Source organism: Harpia harpyja, chromosome 17 (genome assembly GCF_026419915.1).
Source record: "Harpia harpyja isolate bHarHar1 chromosome 17, bHarHar1 primary haplotype, whole genome shotgun sequence".
In the NCBI taxonomy this organism is placed as follows: Eukaryota; Metazoa; Chordata; class Aves; order Accipitriformes; family Accipitridae; genus Harpia; species Harpia harpyja.
The window spans coordinates 29,187,604-29,210,754 of record NC_068956.1 but is presented as its reverse complement, the minus strand read 5'-3'; the positions used below and the strand labels follow the sequence as shown (position 1 = coordinate 29,210,754).

Sequence of the window (23,151 nt, the reverse complement as noted above, 5' to 3'; positions counted from 1 at the left end):
AGGTTGATGCACCTCCCCATCCTACCCCACTGCCTCCTGCCTTCTCCCACAAATACATCCCCGGAGCTCCCCCATGGCATGTGTGCTCCTCCGCCTCTGGCTCTGCGGGAGGAAGGCAGCTGAGAGAGGGGCTCTTCCTCAGAGCTGCCGGTCTGAGCCTGAGCAAGGCAGCCGCAGGAAGGGATAAGGCAGGGACTGGGTGAACGGGTCTTCCTCCTGCCTGCGGGGAGCCGGGCGTAGGGCAGAGAAGAGGATGTGTCCCTGTGGGATTGCATCTCAGAAACTTTGGTGTGGCCCAGCCAGGGAACGCAGTGTGGTTCACTCCATATAAACATCGCAGTCGCTGGTTTCCTTTAAAAATTAATACCAAGGAAGGAAGTGCAGTCAAAGAGAGATCACAGTGATAAATTGGTCCGTTTTCATATTTTTGCACAGGCTTTGGTTGTGGTGATTTTGTGGGGTGCCTTCAAACATTGTGGGAGATTTTTCAAAGGCAAAAATCAGTGAGAACGTCCAGCCCTCTGGTTGGGGTTTACCCTGAGCACCAGGATGCAAGTAGCCCAGGGGCCAAAGCCAGCGTAGCCACGTTAGCCTGGTGCTGCCCCTGAAGAGGGAGGCTCTTTTGCTTGGTCATAGTGGAGGACATAGGGTTGGAAGGGCTCATCTCAAGGGATTTTCCAGTCTCTTCTTCCTCTCTAAGGCCAGCGCAGTTATTCTTGAAGAAAACTGCGTAACCTGTACTCATACCTCCGGCAGCGGTAACTATCCCAACACGTAGCTATCCTATTCATATGTTCTCCCTGTTTCTTCAAGTGGACATGAAAGGCAGATTGCCTCTGTCTTGCTTGCAACAGCCTTTTGCACATCGGCGTATTGTTACCATGTCTGTGCCCCTCTGTTCTTCCCATCTTAAGTCACACTAACGAAGCTTTGTTGAAGCATCTGTCGATGTGCTCACCCAGAGCGGTTCCACCGCAGGAGTCGGTATATCCTTTCCCAGTCAGGCATCATGGGCATACCAAAAATGAGCTGGGCACTTAATTTTCTTTTGTGGTGGAATTTATACCTCTTAAACACATCCACAAGTGTTTGGCCTGTGGAAATTTATGTAGCTGTGTTAAGGTGTGCAGCTTATATACTTGAATCTTTCCTTCTTTATATCAAATGAGAATGTGTTATTCCTGTCAAGAGAAGCTGAACAATGCTGAGTAGATGAGGTAATATTTGAGTGATTCCACAAGCTCAGAGGAATTATTTGGCTGTCCTAGATTTTTAGGCACTGACATCAAATTTTGTCCTTATTTTATCCTGGGGGCAATGAGTTCACTGAAGACTCCACAGTGTGGGTGAGTGGCCGGAGAGGCATGAAGCGCTGTGAGATTTGCTCTTTGATATTGATGGCTTCACCTAAAGTTCAGTGTAGGAGGGCTTTCAGAACAAACTTGAAAAGAGCCCAAGAAAATGAGTTTCAGAAGTTTGCATTATTCATTTAAGCTTATAGGAATAAACAATGAGGTGTTGCCAGGGATGTGTGAAACATGGAGGATAAATTTGAGTCCCAAGTACTTTACCTCCTATCATTGCAGCTGTTTTCAATTGGAGCAGTCCAGGGTCAAACCAGGAAGAAATTTAGTTAATTAAAAAAAAAGAACAACCTTCTTTACATGCCATTTAATTAAAATCCTGGGTGTCAGGTTCTGTGGTTGTGGAAGAACTTGGTAACATTGTAATGAATAATTCGTTCACGGTATTTTGTTGGGTGCAAAAGACTGTGGTTTCAGATAGGTTCATAACAGCACCCTTGTCTGGCGAGTCCCCAGCACGACAAGAAGCCCCAGGGGATCCCAAATGAAGCCATGGGCGCCACGAGTGGAACATGAGTCTTTTCAAGTGATTTACGTGCATCAGGATTAACATGTGGCCACCGTTCCCGAGCCATGAGCTGGTGACTGGAGCGGCAGCAGCGGTAGCTGTGCAGCTCAGGCGTACACTTCCACGTTGCTCTTCCCTAGCAAATGCACTTGTGAAACCTCTCGTGCCCAGCTCCCATCGGCTGTGCCTGCAAAAAACCCTGGTGCCAGGATTGGTGCTTCAGGCTCGGGGTGTGGGAGCAGGCCCAGGGCAAGGTTGGCGAGGTCCCAATATATAATAACATACTTGGTCCAAGTATTTGTAAACACACTTTTGTTTGTTTGTTTATTTTAAAACCCTTTCCCCTGCTAAGGTGTGGAAGATCCCCACAGCGAGTGGCAGTGATGATGTGACCTGGGAAGTTCTTGGCTAGCCCGGGTGAGCGCTGGCTGCTGCCAGCTGGGCATGTTTGAAACTAAATCAGGACTCAATTACACGGAGAAAACTTGCATGCTTCTCTCTTCCATAGTAGGTAGAAGTAACTGAATCAGTGCTAGGTAAAAATAACTAACCAAGTGCGTGTTCACAGCATTCCTCTTTATGTTGTTTGACTGAAGTAATTTTCTCCCTTCCAATTCTGTTGTGACTTAGCCACCGAGCGGCAGACTTCCAGCTATAATTGTCTCGCTACTCCATTTTCCAGCCGCATGCATCTCCAGGAACCGCACGGCTGATGTCTAGACGACCCTCTGAGAACTCTCCCTCTGTGGCCTTACTTAGCTGTTGCAGTGACACCGAGACTGATGATGTCAGCCGTTTTTGAGACCGATAGCCATCCCTCTCCCGGCTCAGTTAGCCCAGGCAGGCGCTCTGAGTGGAGGCAGCGTCTTGGAGCATTATTCCGAGACCGAATGCATACACACATCTGCTTACACACACGTGCACAGGTACGCTTTTGAGGGAGGCTGGACGCTGTGCTTTTATACAGCTGTGTTTTAAGCCTCTTTTCATTAGCATCCATGAGGTTTTCCTTTTTGACTTCTGCATAAAGCTTAGAGTGAAGTGTAACGAGGATTGGTACAATTCCTGAGCTGCGCCCATGGGAATTGAATTAGAGGGAACTTCATCAGCGTGTTAGCCTGCACAGACATTCTGCTGAGGGGTGATGCAAGTCTTCCCTGACCCAGTGGATCCTTTTTACATTAAATGCAATCTAAATTTCCCCAAAATCTTTCCATAGTGGAGGTGTCAGCATGCTGCCATGTGAGACACAGAGGATGGCACGTTTAATTTCCAGGAGCTATGGAACCCCCTCTTACTGACTTAAGCAGGACCTGGCTCCAGTTAGGAAACAGTTAAGCTTACAATGATGGTGTTTCATCTCCTTTTCTCCGCTCTTGGTGTGTCAGGCTCTTTAGTAGCACAGTGGAAGTTACTGCAGTGAAGTTCCTGGAGGAACACGTTTTTCGTATTGACCTAAGGACCTACAGGCTAATTCTACACTGGAGGGTGAAGAACAGGTTTAGGAGTACGAGAAAGTGTCCTCGTCCCTTTGTGTCCATGTTGCTGGGTCTTAGCCTAGCAGTCAATTCAGACTTGAGGTGAGACTCATCTTATCCAACATTAGCTGTATGCAGTGCCTGATTTTGCTTTTTTTTTTCTAGATATTTCCTTTTAGGTGGAATGGTCCATGCCACGTACACGCATGTTTTTCTCAAGTAGGTATTTAGGGACTTGAGGGTGAGTAGGTGAGATACGAGTGTCAACAATTTGGACATGTTTATGTGGCCAAGTAAATTCTACTGAAAGGCTGTTTCCGTACTAATAAATTAAACATGCCTAGTACTGTTCTTGGCCTTGAGGCCAACTGGGATGGAGAGTCTTACTTCCATGCAACTGCTGTCTCACCCTCCAAAACAAGGTGGCTCTATGCAGACTTCTTATTAGGAGTGACCCGTGGTCTCTGCTAACTCTTGTACTACACACAAGAGTTATCTGAGAGAGTGCTACTGGCACAGACCAAAGCCATTCCAGATACTGTAGTAATAATTTATGCTATTGATAATCAAGTTCCCGTGCCCAGAAATGTTCCTTAGTGTAGCCATAGCTAAGGTAGGCACCCTATATTTAGGGAGCATGGAGCCAGTGAACTGGGCTGAAGGATTTCTAGTCCCACCTTCCAGTCCCACCTTCTCCTGCAGACCACAGAAGCAAAAGGGTGGGTCCATGCTCACGTGCTACAAGTCTTCTGCCTCTTCTCTAAAGCAAGCTTCAGACCTTAGGCTAAACTCGGTGATGGAATAAAGATTTACAGCGTGGAAGATTGACCATGTTTGGTGTTGACCAGTCACTTACCTTACAGATAGATAAAGCCTTCCTTGTGGTCCCAGAGGAGGGAATCATGTTAGGGATGTGCCTTGAATGATACCTGACTCATACTCATGATAGCACATCATACTGTCGCTGAGGCAGATAGAGGTGACCAGACCAGAACTTCCATCATGGTATGGCCCAGGGCTTGGTACGTGCAGTTGGGATATGGATCAAAACTGTAACACTTCCCTCCCCGCTGCCACTCTAAAGCAATGAGCATTGAGAAACACGATGGATTATCAGCACAGAAAATACATCAAACATGGTTTTGAAACATTTCAATGTTGGAAGTTTCCTGTTGGGTAAGCAGGTTGCCTGTTACAAAAGGCATACGGCTTAAGCAACTGCTCTCCTTAAAGATTGTTAAAATTAAATTGTGAATTGACATCTCTATCATTACAGCCCTGGAACAGAGTGGCTGCCTAGGTATTTCATAATGGAGTGTCTAAACCTAGCAACACAGGGCTTAGTCTGCTGAATAGTATGCAGTATTATGTAATTTAATAACATTAAACTAGGATGTTCTGATAATAGTATTATTTGAAAGCTGTTTAGTTTATTTAATACCATTTGTATTTTGTATGTCAGTTGATTTGGGGGAAAAAAAGATTTTAGAAGAAACTGGGGGGAGCACGGTAGGAAATTGTGCAATGTACTTTTATCTCAGTCTACATCACATGGTCTGCAAAGCACGGCTTTTGCTTTTATATACATAGTCTTGGCGACTCTCCCACTAGCAACAATAGTGCTCAGACTCATACTGATGTCACTGTTGAGTTATTTAATTTGACTGAAAGAGATTAATGTGTTTATTTAAAACCTTGGTCAAAATGGAAAAGAAAATCTCAGGACAATACTTTTACGTGAACATGTATGTTTTCATATCTGATCATTGTAATGTTGCATTAACTTATCAGGAGCAGTTGTTTACACACGCTAACGCTCGAGAGACCCCCCCAGATAAGAAGTGTGAGCCATTTTCCTTCTCAGCCGGGAGCAGAGACTTTTACACCACTACTGGTCCTGTGGGTTTTCATCCCAGGCTCTCCTCACCTCCTGCTGCTGCTTTCAGAGCTGATCCACAGAGGTCCCGGCACTGTTTCATTTTCTTCTGCGAGGATGGGGTTTGGTGCCGCCGAGCAATGACAGCAGCGCGGTGGTGGATCCTCCCCAGGTTCTCACCGGGGCAGCGAGGAACAGACACTTCCACTGCACGGGATGCCTCGATGGGGCTGGCGCTGGGCTCTGTAGGCTGAGCTTGCTCCTGCGAAGGCTGGAGGCTGCTTGCCTAAATTTTATCCGCATTATGTTTTACAAGCAGCTTGAGGGTTTTTTCCTGTGATAAATCATTCTGAACTTATTTCATTCTCAAATATACCACTAAGTGTTTGGAATAGACTTTGTTTTTGACTAAGAGGCATTAGTAACTATCCAGCTAAATGCTCCAGGTCATTGGATTTTTACTAATATAGAGCGGGGAAAAAATCTGGAATCTGAAGTTTCTCTTTGTGTAGTGGGACAAGTTCGGGCAGTTCCATGGAATTGATCGTTGATTGCTGCATGGTGTGAGTGAGGGGATTTCTGCTGTGCTCTGTCAAGAGCCTCTCTTGACTGTTGAGGACAACTGGACATACACATAGTTTGATAATGTAGAAATTGCATAAGCCAGAGCTCAGTGCTGTGGTGGTTGCCTGAAGCAAAGTGTGCCTGCTCTTCCTCCCAGTTTTGTAGTCCCTCTGTTCATATTTTCATGCAGCCTCACGTTCACTGGTGCTTGGAATATGAATCTCTTGGGGGAATAGCAGCTGCTGCTGGGGCTTGTGACATGCCAAAGAGTCACTTTTGTGCTTTCTCTTCTGTGGGGCCAGGTGCTTCCATCTCCCTAGCTCTGTGGAAGGCTTTGGGGAATTTGAGCGCCTGCCCTCATCATTGCCGCTCTTGTGGAAGAAGGGAAAAAGCTCCTTATGTTTACGTGTATCTGCATTTCTCAGGGTGCTGGGCGTCGTAAAGGATAACGCAGTGGGGCAGAGGAATGGGCATGAGAACAAAACAGAAGGGCTAGGAGGAAAACAGCTCTAGGCGGTCACTGGTCCTCAGCAATCATTGCATGTTGTCCAAGAGGCTCTGATGCCCTGGGCCATGCGTGCTTACCCTGCAGCATGCTCCGGAGCTGTGTGGTGTTGAGAGGATCAGACTATGCCAAGGAACCAGTCTTTGGGATTGGACTGCTGCCTCAATATGTTGTACCTGTGCCTGCATTCGGTGTCCCCAGGTGCCCTTTGAACTCTTACAAGAGCTGTTGTGCATTTAAGGAAACTGCAGAATAACATGGTTTGATTGCCCCAACACAGGGCGATATCTCTCTGTCTCCTCAGTGGCTGCATATAAGCAGTGCTGAGGACTGTGATGTCCTCTGATGGGGAGCAAGAAGGACCCAAGTCCTCCCACAAGGGTGGAGTAGGGCAGTCATGGAGCTGCTTCTCTGGAGGCATCCGTTTAGAAGCTGCCCCCACCTCCTGCTCTAAGTGCCCTCTGTATAGTTCAGACCTTTGGACTTGGTATGCACAGGGGGTCCATGAAGTATATTTAAAGCAGTAAAGAGCTTGACATACAAGGACGTTCTTCCTCAGAGTTCCAGTCGGTGGAAATATGTCATTTTCAGCTAAAATTAGACTGGCTCCAGCTACATTAAAAAAAAAAAAAAAAAAAGAAAAACCCTCAAGAACTAAATTCTTTCTGTTGGACTTTGTCAGATGTAGCAAATCCTAGCAGAAATAACTCAGGATCCATCCAGCACAAACCATGTCCAAAAGTCTGTGATTTTCATCCAGAAAACTGTGAATTGTTGGAGACAGTGAACCAGGCTGGCGAGGCAAACAAGGTTTTTCTCTTGCACGTGAGAAAATGTAAATAAGCTTAGAGAATAGTGATACATCTTTCAAAGGCACTAAATGAAATCTGGAAGTAGTTGAATTTTAAATTAATTTTGCAGTTAATATTGCACAACTCTTGACAGTAGAGTGAGATAGGAGGGGCAGAGAGGGAGTTGAAATCAGAAAAATATTCTACGCATTACCTCCATAAAATTTGATATTATAGATTTAATTTCGTAAAAGATGCTTGAGCTGAACCTACAGCTACCAGCATTAAAAAAAAGGTACATTTTCTTCTGTAGTAAGTATAACCCCAACCCTGCAACAATTTGCCTAGTGCGTTAAACTCTAAACACAAATTGAAGTGACTGGACACTTAAATGCTTTCCGAGGTCCAACTCTAAAATGAGTGCGGGACGTAGTGTGGAGGAGAGGCTTGGACCCAAAATAAACAGCAAAAAACAAACAGAAAACCATTGAAAATGAAATACACATTTTGAATAATTTCTCTTTTGAAAGATTTTATTGAAGGAACAATGAAAGGAGTGTGTGAAGCCTAACTATGTATTGTGTTGTTATTCCAGGCTTCATCAGCAGTTTCTTGATGCTTGGAAAATTCTGACACCCACCCTGTTGGACTACTTGTAACCAGTGCCTAAGACTACAAAAACGTATGTGTGGAAGAACCTTTCCTTGAAGGAAGCGTCCATCTCAATACTGTAGAAACTCTGTGCAAGCCTTGCAAGGCAGGAGAGCAGTTCGTGCTTCCGTTGACGCTCGTGTGTAATCTCTGCTTCTTATGCACTCCAGCACCCCTATCAGTTCCTTGTTCTCCTTCACCAGCCCCGCAGTGAAAAGGCTGCTGGGCTGGAAACAAGGAGATGAAGAGGAAAAGTGGGCAGAAAAAGCTGTTGATTCCTTGGTGAAGAAGTTAAAGAAGAAGAAAGGTGCCATGGAAGAACTGGAAAGGGCTCTGAGCTGCCCAGGTCAGCCCAGTAAATGTGTCACGATCCCACGTTCCCTGGATGGGCGGCTGCAGGTGTCTCATCGCAAGGGGCTTCCCCACGTCATATACTGCAGAGTGTGGCGCTGGCCTGATTTACAATCTCACCATGAGTTGAAACCACTGGAATGTTGTGAGTTCCCATTTGGCTCAAAACAGAAAGAAGTGTGCATTAACCCCTACCATTACCGGCGGGTGGAAACCCCAGGTAATTATATCATCTGCAAATCATTCACATCTCTGTTAGCTCTTGCACTGGCAGGTCTAGTCTTGGTGCATCCCACCAAGTTGCGATCTGAAATCTCTGAAATCTGAAAAGGCAGGCTTCATTGGATGGAAGGACCCTGAGTCTTTCCCTGCATGGTGGCATCACAGCTCCGGCAGCCAGGAGTGAGGAGGGAGTAGGGAGCGCCTTGTCCCGTGGGGTCTGCGTCCCCTCGGACCCCCGAGGGTGCCCGGATCTTGTCCAGGGTTCTGAACGCGAGCTTCCTTTCCATGGGCGGGGGTGCTGGCTGCCCCCCGAACCCTCCCCCTGCAAACTGGTGTCCATCTGAATGAAGTCCAGGCACCATCCTAGACTTACCGCCCTGGCTAGATTTATGCCTCGTTGTCTGAAAACCGACAATCGACTCATTAATCCACAGGAAAAACCTATCACTAGCTCTGTCTTTAGAGTTGCCGTAAGATGGCTTATTTTGTGGTGGATATGAAACCAGGTCAGTTGATTCTTCCTAAAATGCCTGGTGGCCTGCCTTCAGTGGGACTTACCTAAATGGGTAGTTTATGTGAAATAAGTCCCCCAAGTTCCCATAAAACTTTGAATTTTTCCACTGGTGATCCTCTTTAGACTGGGCTTGGTCAGCACTGAAAACTTATGACCCCACTGAAGGGTCATTTAATTGGGCTTTGTGTCAATGAAACAGCTGTTAAAAAATTGTAGTGTTCAGTGTTGACTTCTATAGGCATCTTAGAAAGCAGGGCTGGCAGAGATCTTGAAGACTTGTCCTGCTCTCCGCTGCCCCGACTCCCAAACCAGAACAAATTACCAGGTGTGTTCCTGACAGATCTTTTTCTAATGAGCTCTAAAAATCCCATGTGATAGAGGCTCCACAACCTCCCCAGGCAAGTGAATCTATTGCTTTGCTATCCTTACAGTTCAAAATGATTTCTAATGTCTAACCTAGCTCTCGCTTGCTGCCAAAAATCACAGTAATTTAATTTACTAATGGATACAGTTGGTAAGTGTATACTTATTATTCTGTGATTACTCTTTGTCTGGCATGAACTTTACTCTGAGGTGACATTAGGATCAGATAAGTGAACTGTGGGATGTTTCTTTTCACGCAGATAAAATAAGGGAAGGACATTTGTTAACATTTGTTAAACAACAGGGGCTGCTCCCTTTTCTGACAGTCCTTCCACTGCAGCGGAGCTGTCATTTTGAAGTTGTGTCTGCACTGCTGTAAACATTGTCACAACTAAAATTTTACAGCTGCCGTGAGTAGTGCTTGTTGTCAACAGTTTTCAGTGGAAAGAGCTGATCTCCTGCCTTCCTAAAATAAACTCTTCAAGAATCTAAGAAAAGATGCTCATAAAATACCCAATTTTGTGTATCTTTCTCTTTGAAGGCTGCGGTCTTTAGTGTCTTCTCGTTTCTTCTGGCATACCTCCAGTGCAGTTAATGGAGTGTCCTCAGCGCAGCAGCTGATAGCACTGCACAGTGCTGTTTTCAGCCCCGGTCTTCTGCTCTGTTCAGTGTCAGCTAACAAATGCTAGTACTGGGATAGTCCAGCAGCTGCTAAATGGCTGCCAAACCTTGTTGTTCTGACCCTGAAACTCAGAAGGTTTCAGCTGTGAACATGTCTCTATCATTTGTCTGTGCAGCAGATTGGCTACATCTCTACTAGTAAATGAGACGGAGCCACGGTGCAGGTCTGAGTATTGCTGAATTGGTAGCGTGCTCCCAGGCACAGCTTTGACCCGTGCAGACTCACATGGAGTAGCAGTTCTCTGGGTGCAGGAGTTAGCCCACAGAAGGGACTTTGGGCACTTTGGATGTGACCACCTTGCTTTGTAGGTGAAAGGGAGCACAGCTGCGAGGATGCAAGCTGTGCCATGCCAGTTCTTCACAGAATTGTTCTGGGAATTGTTCTTGGGCTGTTGTATTCATCCCTACCGCTCTTCTTACAGGGACAGCTTAGAAGCTGAAGCTCACAAGTGAGTCACCTCTCTGCTAAAGATGAGGTGCAGCGAGGAGTACAACCTACTCGGGTGTGCTGGGGCAGCGGCAGGAGAGAGAACTTACACCACTGCAAGTGGCAGTAGTGCAGCTCCAGGCCAGAGGCAATTAGAAAGCAGTGCTGCAAGGAGGTGGTGGTGATGAGGCAAGAGAAGAAATGAGCTTCAAGAGAAAGTGGTAGCAGAGGGATCACCACAGAAAAGGCTGGGAGCAATTGGTCTAGGTGCCGGTCTGTTTAAACAACAGTCCTGTTAACTACGGGAAATCTTGTGCATCTTGGCTGTTGGTGATTTTAGGCTTATGTGAGATTCTCTGAGTCTCATCCTCTGGAGCTAAAGAATCCACCCACGCAATTAGTCAGCAGTGCATTTTTTTATAAGCCACAAGCCAGTATTATTTTCATACAAATGTCCATCCTTTTGGGGCTTACTTTCCATTGCTGCAGTCTGTCTTGCTGAGTCAACCACTCTGTGACCAGATCCATTAACTTTTATTCAGAATGAATGAGTTGTGTCAAAGATGGGAGAGCCTCACCCTTTCTTTAATGGCCTGGCAGATCCCTAGGCCTCTATTACTAGAGAGCAGCTTTAAGCTCTGGTCTGAGATTCAGGGGTTTCATTGCCTCTGCTGTGTCCTCAGGCTGCCCAGCCACATCCTAGTCTGTGCTGGCCAATACTGCACAGATTATGCATAGCTTTTATTGCTGCTACCAGTGTCCCCAGCGGATTTCTTCTCAGGTCTGCTGAGCAGCAGGCGTCATTTAGAAAAAAGCAGCAAGTATTTCCTCTATTTGTGCAACACCCACTGCAGAGAGGGGCTAGGCCACCTAGCCTAAAGGAGATAGGTATGGTGGTTAGGCTCTGCTTCTCCCTTCATTGCTTTGCCTAAAAGAGCTGGTCAGAAGTCTTGAATGGTTTGTTGTCAGGAGAAGCTGCAGTTTCAGAAAAATAGAGAAGCTGCCTAAACATGTACCCTGTTATTTTTATGTGAGATCATTCATGTGTAGATACTGCAAATTCTAGTGTGCACCATTGCTGTAGACAGCAGGAGCCTAAATGAACTTTTGATTTAGACTAACTGCTCTCATCAAGCCCGAGTAGGACTAAGATGTGGTAGCCTCCCAGTTGGAAGACCACCTGATGATCTCAGTGTTGGCCATGTGTTTGGTGTTTGTGAATGGGCATGGGCATAGGGAACAGATGGATCTCACTGCAGGGTAGGTCTCCAAAGGTAGTAAAATCTGCAAAGATGGGCTGATGTGTGAGAAATCGCAGTGTGGATGTTGTACCTGGAATTAAACTGTGAGGCAGATAGTTTGCTTGCTAGCACCTGAAGTCACAGGCTCTGGACACAGCCACGTTTCTGCAAGAACTGTTGCAGCTAAAGGGAACAGGAGGAAGCCTAGTGCAGGAAAGGTAGTGGCAGGACTTGGGACATGACCGTATGTGTCTTCAGTTGAACAAAGAACATCAACGCTTGGGCATGCATAGAAGGAAGGATCCGCCCCTGGCTCTCAGTGGGGAGTAGCAGGTAGAAGAAAACGATCCCATTGAGTGGAAACAACACAGGTAAATTATGAGGACAGACAGGTCCCAGTGTGCTCCGTCACTCAGTTTTGTGCCTCTCGTCACACTTCCCTCAGAGTGGTTGAGCCCTGGAGAGTGACATCTGTTACTAAAAGAACAAGGAGAACAAGGCCCTCTGGGGAATTTTTAGCCCCAAACAAGAAAATCTCTGAATTTCTCACCACCACAGAGGCTTTAGCCCTCTAGGCAGCCACAGAGCAGTCAGTGGAAAGATTGAGTGAGGTGGCAAAAACTGTACAGCAGAGCAGAAATTAAAAGTACCCTGGTCAGAGCTGGGAAGGAGTTCAAGGCTTGAAAATTCCTCTTGCTGACTCACTCAGGGCAAGTCAAAGGCTTTCCCTGGCAAGTGCTCTTCACACATCCAGATTCTCAGCTTTCATTTGGAGAAGGAGTTCCACTGAGTTCTCACAGGACTGAAGAAAGCCGCTTCCTTAGCGGTGGTACCCGCAGCGAGGTGCCAAGCTCCCAACGCTGCACGTCATTGCAGTAGCACAGCTGTCCTTTGCTCAGCACCTCTGCTGGGTGCAAAGGGATCACCAGTTCCCCGTTTTCTAAAGCTGCTGGTCAGAGCTGGCTGAGCAGCAGCAGACCTGGCAAGCATCATACCAGTTTCATGGAGCAGCAGAGGAAAACTCCAGAAGCAGCAGCAGCTCACAGCCTGGAGCTGCTCACGGGACCATGGGACTGGAGGGATCCAGCTCACCAAAACCCCATCTGCAGTGGCGGTACTGGTCTTGTCCCAGTATAGAGTAGATGAACTGACCAGTAAGAGAGTCTGTTTCTCTCCACTGGCTATGAAGAGATCCATGGGGGACTGGGCAATGCATCTCCGATGTGGATACCTGTGTGGCTTGTATGAGTCCTACCGGGAGAGTCTAGGAAATCCAAAAAGCTAAAGAAGTGGTAAAGAAGCAGAAATACCTTTCTCTACCAAAGGACTTAAGAGGGTGGCAATAAAATCTTCATCCCACAGGTAGCAGCATATCAGAGGCAGAAGGAAAGAAACTAGTCTCCAGAGCACCATCCTTGTGCTGGCCAGAAGCTAAATAGAAATGCATTGGGCCAGAAAAGGGCCTCCGTATAGGCTCTTAACAGGTATCCCAGTGCATGTGTTTCCAGGCAGGTAAGAAGATAACTTCTGCGGTGAACGCCCTGTCATCAGTACAATCTTTTGTATGTTTTTAGGGCTCAGTTCTCCAGTTCATGGGTGACTGGCAAATTCCCAAATGGTATATGCCACTGGACGGGCAGGAGTGTGGTTTAACCCTGCCCCAGCTGTGGCATAGCGCTACATCAAGCAAGAAGGTGTAAACCTGCCGTTGGTACCAGGCACTGCTCCTCCTCCTCCTGCTTACACTGCCCCAGCTCTCTGAGCAGTCGATGTGCACTGAGAGTGCACTCCAAGGAGGATGTTCCTACAGCCTCTTCTCATGCACATGTTTTGCATTGTCTATATATTATTTGCTTTATAGCAATTACTCCATTCTTTCAGTACGCTGGATAAACGAGAGTTTGCTGTAATTAAAAGGTGTTAGCTAACCTACCTAAAAAAAATTGGCCTTACCTAGACAGAGCTTTTGGGCCCAAACAATACGTTAAAACACGTTCAAACCATATATTCTTGTCAGCATTTATAACCAAGAGCGCACGGTGCTATTTGTTTCCATAAGCTAGTAAGGATAGACTGAAAGATTACATGCTGCTGGGTTTTAGGCCAGAGGAACTCTGGACACTAGGTCAATCAATACAAGCCTGCTGAATTGTTCCCAGTGTTGGGACAATTCATCCTTGTCACAATAACTCAAATTGCCTCCTTATCTTCTCTGGTGGCTTTTAGATCTGCATGATAGCAACTGGGGATTCATTCTCCCTACCTATGTTTAAGGCCTTAAGAGAATTAGGCACTATGTGAGCTAGTAACTAATAGAGAAATCTTGGGGTATGTGAATCGCCCATTGTAGGTGCTGTTCTCCCCCTGAGGACTATGGGGGACCCAGTTAAAGCCTCAAGTTGAACTCCCGTATGCAGAACTACTTAGCAAGCCCATTTGTATTCCAGCCTAGGGGCTGCATCTTCATAGGTAGCTCACTAGTCGTGTTTTCTGAAGTTTTGACTCTAGTTCTGCTCTCGCTCCTGATATGTCAGAATTCAAAATAATTTGAGTCAACTTTAGGTTTCTTGGTGCAGCAATGCTGTTAACAGCACTGACAGTATAAGATGTAAGTGAAGAGAGTTTGTGCAGAGAGGTTATATCTTCTTTAGGCCAATTTTTACATGGATGAATTTGGATTTCAGTTTTCTGACCTGTCTTTTTCATGTCTTAACTACTGACCATTGACATTTGCCTCCTCATGCTAGATCTTTTCTAACTATATTGCAAGAGCTAAATTAATACTGCTGCAATATTTGAATTGCCATTTACATTTCCTTTTAAAAATCCCACTGTCTGGCTGGCAGCCTTGTCAAGTATCTGAAAACCTTTTAAATCTGGTATCTAGCTTCAGGTCTGTGCTTCCTTTTGCCCATCTGTAAAACACTGGTAGTAAAATATGCAGTGTATTGCAGAACACTATTAATTGTTATCAAACTTGGCTGTGGTTTTGGCAAACCCTGGTGATAATATTTAGCAAACTCCTGACATGTTCAGTCTTTCAGGAAGGAAGGAATAGGTAATTTTGAGAGGGAGAAATGTGCCACTTGCATTTCTGTAAGAGAGCTGTGTGCGCATGCTGTACCTGTGAATTTTATGGTACCTTGCTCCAGTCAGGAATAAGTCCATATTTTGCATATGGAATTGCTGCAAATCTGGAAGAAAAAAGGTCCAAGAATCAGCTTTTGGACAGGTTTGTTGCCCTTAAATGACTTGTATATAGACAACAATATTTGGGCAGCATGGAATATGCCTTTTTTTAACTTACAAAGAGATATACTTTCAAGAGTGCAGTTTTAACCAGATTTTTTCTGTTCTTGTTTTTATTTTCAGTTCTACCTCCTGTACTCGTTCCAAGACACAGCGAGTTTAACCCTCACCTCAGCCTCCTCGCCAAGTTTCGCAACACTTCTCTGCACAGCGAGCCGCTGATGCCGCACAATGCCACCTATCCTGATTCTTTCCAGCATCCTCCATGCACCCCTTTTCCATCATCACCCAGCCACATGTTCTCCCAGTCGCCTAACAGCATCAGCTACCCCAACTCACCAGGAAGCTCTTCTGGACCAGGAAGTCCCTATCAGCTCATGGGTAAGAATGAGCTTTCAGACATCCTGACAGGCGGTCCAGGTTCTTGCCAGGGCCTGGGGTCAGGTGCCAATTCTGCGTGCTCCCCGCAGGCTGCAGCTACAGGTTGAACTGTTGGACAGGGCGTATTTGGAACGTGATTTCTTATGACTGTTTCTTAGTATTGTCTCCCAGTCCTTCTGACGGATGCTCAAGGAAAAAGACTTGTAGCCATCCCACTCCTAGAAGTGCCTGGATGAGATTTTGTGATTACTGTAAGGGGAGGGTTGAGGAGAAGAGCAGGTGTGCAGGGCCACATTCTGCCTAAAGCTGCCCATCCAAGCTTCTGATGCAATCCACAGAAAAGAGCATTTGCAACACCTAAGTTAGGCACCTCTAATAGAGATGGTCAGGGTAGGGACCTTTAGAAACTCCATCAAGAGAGACAGGATAAAATGGGGAAATTGGTACGCAGAAATATTTTTTAATGTATGGTGATCCCGCTGACTGTATAAACTTCAGGAAATAAAGGCGTTTAACAATCTGGCCCAATTCTTGGTGAAGCCACCAGGCAAATTCCTACAAGTTTGGAACGTGTTTCATCAGCTCCATGGTTCTGAGGTCGGCAGGGTTATGTCACTTAGATGGTTTGCGTTGTGAACTCCTTACTTAGTACTGCTCTAATTACCTGAGAATTTAACTATGCTTTTGCTGTTAAATATACCAAGAAGGTGTCGTGCAACACAGCTGAGAGCAAGCTTTAGTGTTGAAACATGGTTCAGATTCACTTCTGCACTTTGTTGTAACTCTCAAATAGTTTCAATGATCTCAGCTTTTTCACAAAGATTAATTCAGGTCAGAATCTTGTAGCTTAATGTTTTAATGTCTCAACTACAAAGCATTGAAATACATGTCCTTAATGATACGCCTATTTTGATTTTAAGTGCAAGAAAGGTGTTTATTTTTACAAGGTATTTGTAGTATTTGAACCTCCTTTTAAGCTGGACACTTTCAACACAGTGTGATGTTTTTCCTTCCCTCTCCATTCATTGAATGGACCTTCATTCATTTCTTCACTAGATCTGTACTTCAGATTAAAACATACATAGCAACATCGAAAGATTTCAGCAAGCAGTAGGACTTGTTTGTCTTCTCCCATCTTTTTCTTTCACCTCTGCGTAACCAAGCTGGAGCTGGTCCTGACAGGTAAATCAGGCCCATTCCAACTATGTAATGACTATGACTCGTGTATTTAACTGAACTTGGGACCTTGCAAAGCTACTTAAAAATGGCAGTGGCTCAACCTGAGCTTCAGTATATCACAGCACACGGCATGCTGATAAGCATAATTTGCCTGCGTAACAATCAGGGATGGAAGACTATCTAAAGCAAACTGGAGTTACATCAAGAACCTTGAGTGGGATTGGTGTGACCAAATATAGATGTCAACGATGCAAATTTCTACATCTCATGCAATTGTCTATACTCTCTCTGTAATCAGTGGAGAAAAACAGGCACTCCTAGAACAAGATTCATTGCATCTTAAGGTATATGTCTAAATTAGCCGAGATGCACTGTGTCTACAGGTGCCTATTTTTCTTTAGTGGGTATAAGGAGAGCTTATAGTGACTAGCTTAGGTATAGACATCAAAAATACCTGTATAACCACATTATATTCTTTTCTGTGACTTGTATTCTCTTCCACTCTTTCTTGATTTTGTTTTACTCTTCTAGCTTGTTGCATTTTCTATGGGAGGGTTATATCATCTATATATTAGAAATATCATAGAGTGTATGAAATTCCTAAATTCTGAACAATGCTTAAATAGAATAACATTCCTGTGCAGTACTTACTTGGAAGATTCAATGGTTGTCTTATGAGACAGTTGACATTTATCCACTCTACGTGAAGTTGCTCTGTTTTGAGGGCCAGCTAACAGACTCCGAACAAAAGAGGAAATTTCAACCTGGAACCAAGTTAAACCTTGGTCTTCTTAAAGAGACCCTTAGTCCTGCAAGCTTGTATATGGCTGTAATTTACACACAAGCCCACTGAGCATCTGTTCAAATGCGTAAAACTACATGCTTTTAGTGCTTAGGCAGTGAATGTTGACATATTCTAACACAAAAATGAAGTCCCTTTTTCTTTGGCTTTCTAAAGCCTCCTGTCTTTCTTGAGAATCCCCACTGTAGAGTCACATTCTGTCTTCTAGCTTACTGTGCCATAAATGAAACAAATCAGGAGCTGGGCAGGTTGTGAGTTGATACTTTTTCTCCGTACTTTTTTATCACATCCATTTCTCTTTGATGGGAGACTAAACGAACCAGAAGACAAGGGCCAGCCTTCCCTTGTAGGACAGAGGTAAAAAGGACAAATCTGGAGGGAGTTTTGGCAAGTCTGATTTTAGAGTGGAAAGGCTTTCCATAGGCATTTTTATAGTCTGTGAAGAAAGAGAGCTTTCTTCCAGAGGATCAATTAAAGTTAGCTTCTGCTCTTAAATCATCCTCTTCAAGTTTTAAATTTGTGAGAGAAGTCTGGAACTGAAGGATCAAACTACGTTACTTTCTTAGGGTAACAACTGATGTTAACAGAGAGCTTGACTGGACACTGGTCTAGGCCTGAGGCACTGTTGTGACTGTCCCTCTCTCTTTCAAGTGCAGCACGTCCAACATGACAGCCCTTCCTTCCCATCCTCCCTGAACATGTAATGGTCTTAATCTGGAGACTGAAGGGAGGTCAGGTTCAGATTTGTGCTCTGTTTCCAGCCCTTCTCTAGCTAAAAAATGCTGAAGAAGTTAAGTATTAACAGGAAAAGCCAGGGAGAATTTACCAACATATTGATTTAGGTGTCTCTCTTTTCTTTCTTTCCTTCTTTCTAATAGTGGAAACTCCACCCCCACCTTACCATGCAAGAGAACCTCCAGGAACCCACAATGGGCGGTCAATGGATGCAATAGCTGAAAGTCAACTAGTGCTGTCTTTGCCCAATGGAGGTAAATCTGCCGATGGAGAAGCTGAAAGTAAATAACCATTTGTACTATTCTTCAAAGAAAAACTGTTAAGCAAAAAAATTGTTATTTGAACAAGAAGGTTCAGTGATCTGTAGTAATAGGTTTCAGAGAGTTTTTCAGTAAGGCTGTGTACTAGACCCATCCATTAGCTAGCAGAATAGGTTGATTTAAGAATTCAGTGAATTATGTGCGAAGTTACAGAGTTTAAACCTTACTTGCATCCATGGACTATTACAGCTAGAAAGCTGTTAATGAAAGCAAACACTGTTATCTACATTGTAAAGACAAAGATAGCAAAGCAAGGGTGGTGAGGCAATATAACACAGGAGAGCACTATCAATATCGGAACCGATTTCTTTATCACCTTCAGTCCTGGGTTTCAAGTACTTTAAAGCCTTGTGGTCGGGACCTTTCTTACTGCCATCTTTGTATTAGTGTTATATATTGCTGGCTGGCTAGGAAAGAAAAGGACATGTTCCAGTGAAGTACAAAGAGATTTTTACAGAGGGCTGAACTCTTTGTCCTCATATAAGAATGCTTTAGTGGGAGAGGGCATGGGTGGTCAGAGTAGAAGGGTCTGAGATCCTCCTCGCTCCCCTCAAAGCAACTTCGACCCTCTCCAGCATGGTCTCCACTACCTCCAGACTAGTAGTGGCAGGTGATGCCTTCACCATTCAAAGCCCATTGCTGCAGAGCAGCAAGGGGAAATGGAGTTCCTCTGCTGGGTTTTCCTTTGGCTTCCTGCTACCGCAAAGGAAAAATCACCATCGTTCTTTTAGTCCAGCATATTGTAGTCCTAAACAAATGTCCTTTATGGCATGAGGACTGAACACTGCGCACAGACATGCACATTAAAAAAATAATGCCAGCCTTCTGAAACAGTGAGGAACACATGTATGTATCACAGAACTGGAGCAGAAGGAAGATGAGGGTGATAGCGCTAATTACAGATGGGTACACAGAATGGCCAGATAATAACTAGTTATCAGACACCAATACTTTTAAATAAATTGTCACGATACTTTAATCTCTTGACCATAGTTTACCATCCCTGATCACTGCCCTAGTGAATATTAGTTGGAAGTTTATTAGAGGTTATGCACAGAGGTGCTCTGGGGGCAGGGAGGCTCACATGCCTGTGGTGGGCAGGCAGGATAAGGTTTCCCACTAATTCCTGTAGGATGATTGAGGCTCAGAGATTCTGTTACATTTTTGAGTCTTTCTCTGTCTCTGAGTTAGAAAATGTGGGCAGGGGTAGATCCAAAAGAAATGACCTTGCTGCATTTCTGCTTGTGGTCCCACGTGGAAGTGAAAAGCCCCAAAGCACGCAAAAAAAATGGGGAGAGTGATTAATTACTTCTGAACTTCAGAGTTAGGTATTAGGCTGAAGGCTTGGCTCAGTTTTGACTTGATTTGAGCCCATCTGTCATCCCTAGCTCCTGTTGGTGTGCAGAGCAGATGTATCCTTTACTATTTTCAGTGTAGAGACTGGGCCCCGGTTCAGCAAGGAATGTCAGCATGTGCTTAATTTAATGCAGTGGAATTATCACTTTTAAGAACAAGTGGGACTCCTTGGAGGCTTACAGTTAAGCTGGTGTACCAGCCCTTTGCATGTTTGGGGCTTCAGTCATAAAATTAAGAAGAAACAGAAGCTGCTGTTGAGATAAAGCATGACATAAGTGACTGTTTAGATGAAGAGCTGGGGAGGGAGGGAGGTGGGGGGATAGAAGAGAGGGAGGGAGGGAGGGAGGAAAGAAAACAGGGAATGATTGTTTAAAAAATATTACTGAGACCTGAGCAGCTGATTAATTTTATTTCCTACAGACTTTCGGCCTGTTTGCTATGAGGAACCCCAACATTGGTGCTCAGTTGCTTATTATGAACTCAACAACCGGGTAGGGGAGACTTTCCAGGCTTCCTCACGAAGTATCCTTATAGATGGATTTACAGATCCCTCAAATAACAAAAACAGGTTCTGCCTGGGACTGCTCTCAAATGTAAACCGCAACTCTACTATAGAAAACACCAGGAGACACATAGGAAAAGGTAAGAGGAAATCCCTTCTCGGGAGTATTCAGAGCTTGAAAGAACAGTGCATTGCATTAACAAACCTAGCTGATTTGTCAGATGTGCTCGTCTTAAAATCAAAGCTCTGAGATTACTTCTGAAACAGAAGAAAAGCAGCTGATTCTTTTCTGACTGGATAACAATCAGCAGAGTAGCTCGTTACAAAAGCTATTTACTTGGCCAGCGAAGAGAAAAATGGTGTTTATATTTGTGTGTTCTAATTTAGCAGTATGTATTTTCATTTTATTTATTAGAGCTTCTGGCAACTGGGAATATTGCCATTGAAATGCCACTAAAATTATAATTGCTGGTGCCTCAGGGCTGGTTCTCCTCCCACCAAATAACAAAGGGAGATGGATGAAACAGTAGTTGAGTTACTTAGCTGAAGAAATCTACCAGAGTTGCCTTTGTAGCTTTTCCCCCCCCTACCAGTCTGATTCCCTGCCTTGTCAACTTCTCACCAGTAAAACTAAGTCTTGCATTCTCCCTCCAGCAGTTTTCCTTGTGTGCTCCACTGCTGGGGTATGTATACCCTGTGCATGCAGGATCATATGCTACTGGTGACAAGTACGAGGAGACCACACCTGGGCATGCCTGGCCACACACACTCCATCCCAGATCACTAGGGCTGCGTAGCACCTGATGTTCTCCCAGAACTTACTGCTGTTTGTGGTGGTGAGTCAGAAGCCCTGTACCGGCCACTTCTCTGTGCAGGCGAAGCTCTGCCTGTTCTGGTATATCCAGTCTAGACTCATTATCTTGCCAACCCAGCCTCTCACCAGTAGCTGCCTGGGAAAGGATTTCCCACTGGGCTAATTAACTCTAATTGTTCCACTCCTATTATCTTGTCAACCTCACCTCATTTCCCAGGCCTAGAGCAGTATTTTAATTGGCTCTTGATAGTCTAGTGTTGAATGACTGAATATGGGGAAGCTCTGAGACAAATGTGACATAGTTTTTACAAACAACAGTGAACCTGAAGGCTGATGCAGAATGTGTTGTACTTAGCTCTTGCACTTTTCTCCAGAAGGGACAGCACTTGTGTTGCACTGTGTCAAGCCAGTGTGATGCTACAAGTGTCTGTTGTAGTAGTTTGTTGTGAGGGGCAGAAATGAGTAGTACATCTAGTTCTAACTTACTCTGAAAATAAAGCAAAGCGACTCTATCAGCATAAGCTGTCAGAGGGGTGTAGATCAAAGCTGAGCCCGGCCCTAAAAGAAGAATGACAAAAGATCCCAGTCAAAGCTGTCATTTGAGGATGTTACATCCTGTGACTTTCTGCCCAAAAAGAGGAAGAGACAGAATAGGGAGAACATGAGCTAAATGCTAATGGTCCTCATCCATTCAAATCTGAAGATCTGTCTTCACTGATTAAAAGTCCTTTAAAGTCGTACACTAGGAATCTGCCCAAGGGAAGGGAGCAGGTTGTCGAGAGAGTAGCTTAGTATATCAGAGATCCTTAATTTTACTGCTCTTCTTCCCTATATATGCAAATCTTAAAAAAACATGTTCAAGTGGAGTAGAAGTGGCACCAGCACAGGCCTGCAGAAGAGCACAGAGCAGCTCCAAAAGTGTTTAGTTCAAAGGCATTCTGGACAGATGAAAGCTACTGAAATGGATACAATTGTCACATGTTAACAGGCGAGAAAAAAGAGTGAGTAAACAAGATTAGCTCAGTAGGATAAGGATATGTGATTGAATTGTCATCTAGTGTATCAGCGTGAAACGGTTTCCTGGAAATACCACATCAAAGCTAAAAACAATCCAGAACACAATGCAACATCTACTAGCAATTGGACCTGTTTCAGCAGTCAGACTTCAAGGGCAAAAAGGGGACTTCTGATCAGAGTGTCAAAAAGATGTGGATGCTTGGAGACTGCTGAATTTCCAGTTTCTGCAGAGAGCAATGAAATCCCACTAAAACATGCGGACCCCTGTTTTGGTCTTCTACAAATATGTATTCAGCTGCTTGGCTTCCTTGAGGGTGCTTGTCTCTGGTGAATGAATACTAGAAGAATGGAAATACACACTGACGTTTCATTACTGCTGTATTTATTGCTTTTAAAAAGTTCACCAGGAAAAAGCAAATTGTAGCCTCTGCTTTCAGAAGTGACTTTGGTGTTTTTGTTATTATAGTACACAGTTTGGGCTATGCCTTTGAAAGCATTCATTTTTTTCAGAAGTTGGGTTACTCAATATACTCCGAAAATCCAGCCTTTAAAATTTTTCACCTTAGCACCCAGAAGTGTGATCACCCTAAATCAGTAGCCACACCTGAAGATTTGAAACGTGGTGAACATTTATGTCCTTATTCTTCTCTCCCTACCCTGTGTTCTCACTCTATCTGTTTATTTCAGAAAGTTATATGGACTCCATCAAGGTCAGGTAGGACCTTCGTGGTTTTGAGTCCTTCCCTTTTGTCCATCTTCCACAGAAGGAAAGGAGACATAGGTCAAGGAATAGCAGTCACAATGTGCAACACCCCATAATGGCTGGTGCAGTTGAACTGGAGCTGACGACCGGTCTAATGGAGCTGTCACCTCACCCGTGTTCCCAGTGCAATACTAGTTAGCGTGTGCTCTGAGTCACACCCCCTGCCACTCACGTCTAATTTGAGATCTCGTGGGTGCATAGAAGTAAAAGTCAAGTGATGGCTTGAAGACAGACTTTAAGGTTCCCGTCTGAGTCACCCTGGAAGTCTATGGGAGAGTGTATTTTTCCCAGATTCCTTTCCCACTCAACCTGCTTTTCCCTGAGCCTTTCCCACTTCTGTTTAGAGGCTGGTTTTGTCCTAAGGATGTGCTGCTGCCCCTTGCTGTCATGACCACAGAATCATGAACAGACTGGGAATATGTAACCAGTCTTTTTTGCATGAAAGACAACAGGAATAAAACTAATTACAACTGAATTATTAAAGGATAGTTATCACT

The 23,151-nt window shown here is 44.7% G+C and overlaps 1 protein-coding gene across 2 annotated transcripts in view; it reads left to right on the top strand.

The window, feature by feature from the left end:
• The window catches only part of SMAD9 (SMAD family member 9), a 43,969-nt gene that overhangs the window by 6,997 nt on the left and 13,821 nt on the right, over positions 1-23,151 (top strand). Inside the window, exons 2-5 of one of the 2 annotated variants that reach the window (XM_052812734.1) lie at positions 7,682-8,308; positions 14,909-15,166; positions 18,026-18,163; positions 19,979-20,200. In XM_052812734.1, the coding sequence (XP_052668694.1) occupies positions 7,897-8,308; positions 14,909-15,166; positions 18,026-18,163; positions 19,979-20,200 (1,030 nt within the window). In that variant the 5' untranslated portion in view covers positions 7,682-7,896. Of the gene's footprint in view, positions 1-7,659; positions 8,309-14,908; positions 15,167-18,025; positions 18,164-19,978; positions 20,201-23,151 lie in introns of those variants that run through there. The other variant, XM_052812735.1, reaches the window with a different exon arrangement.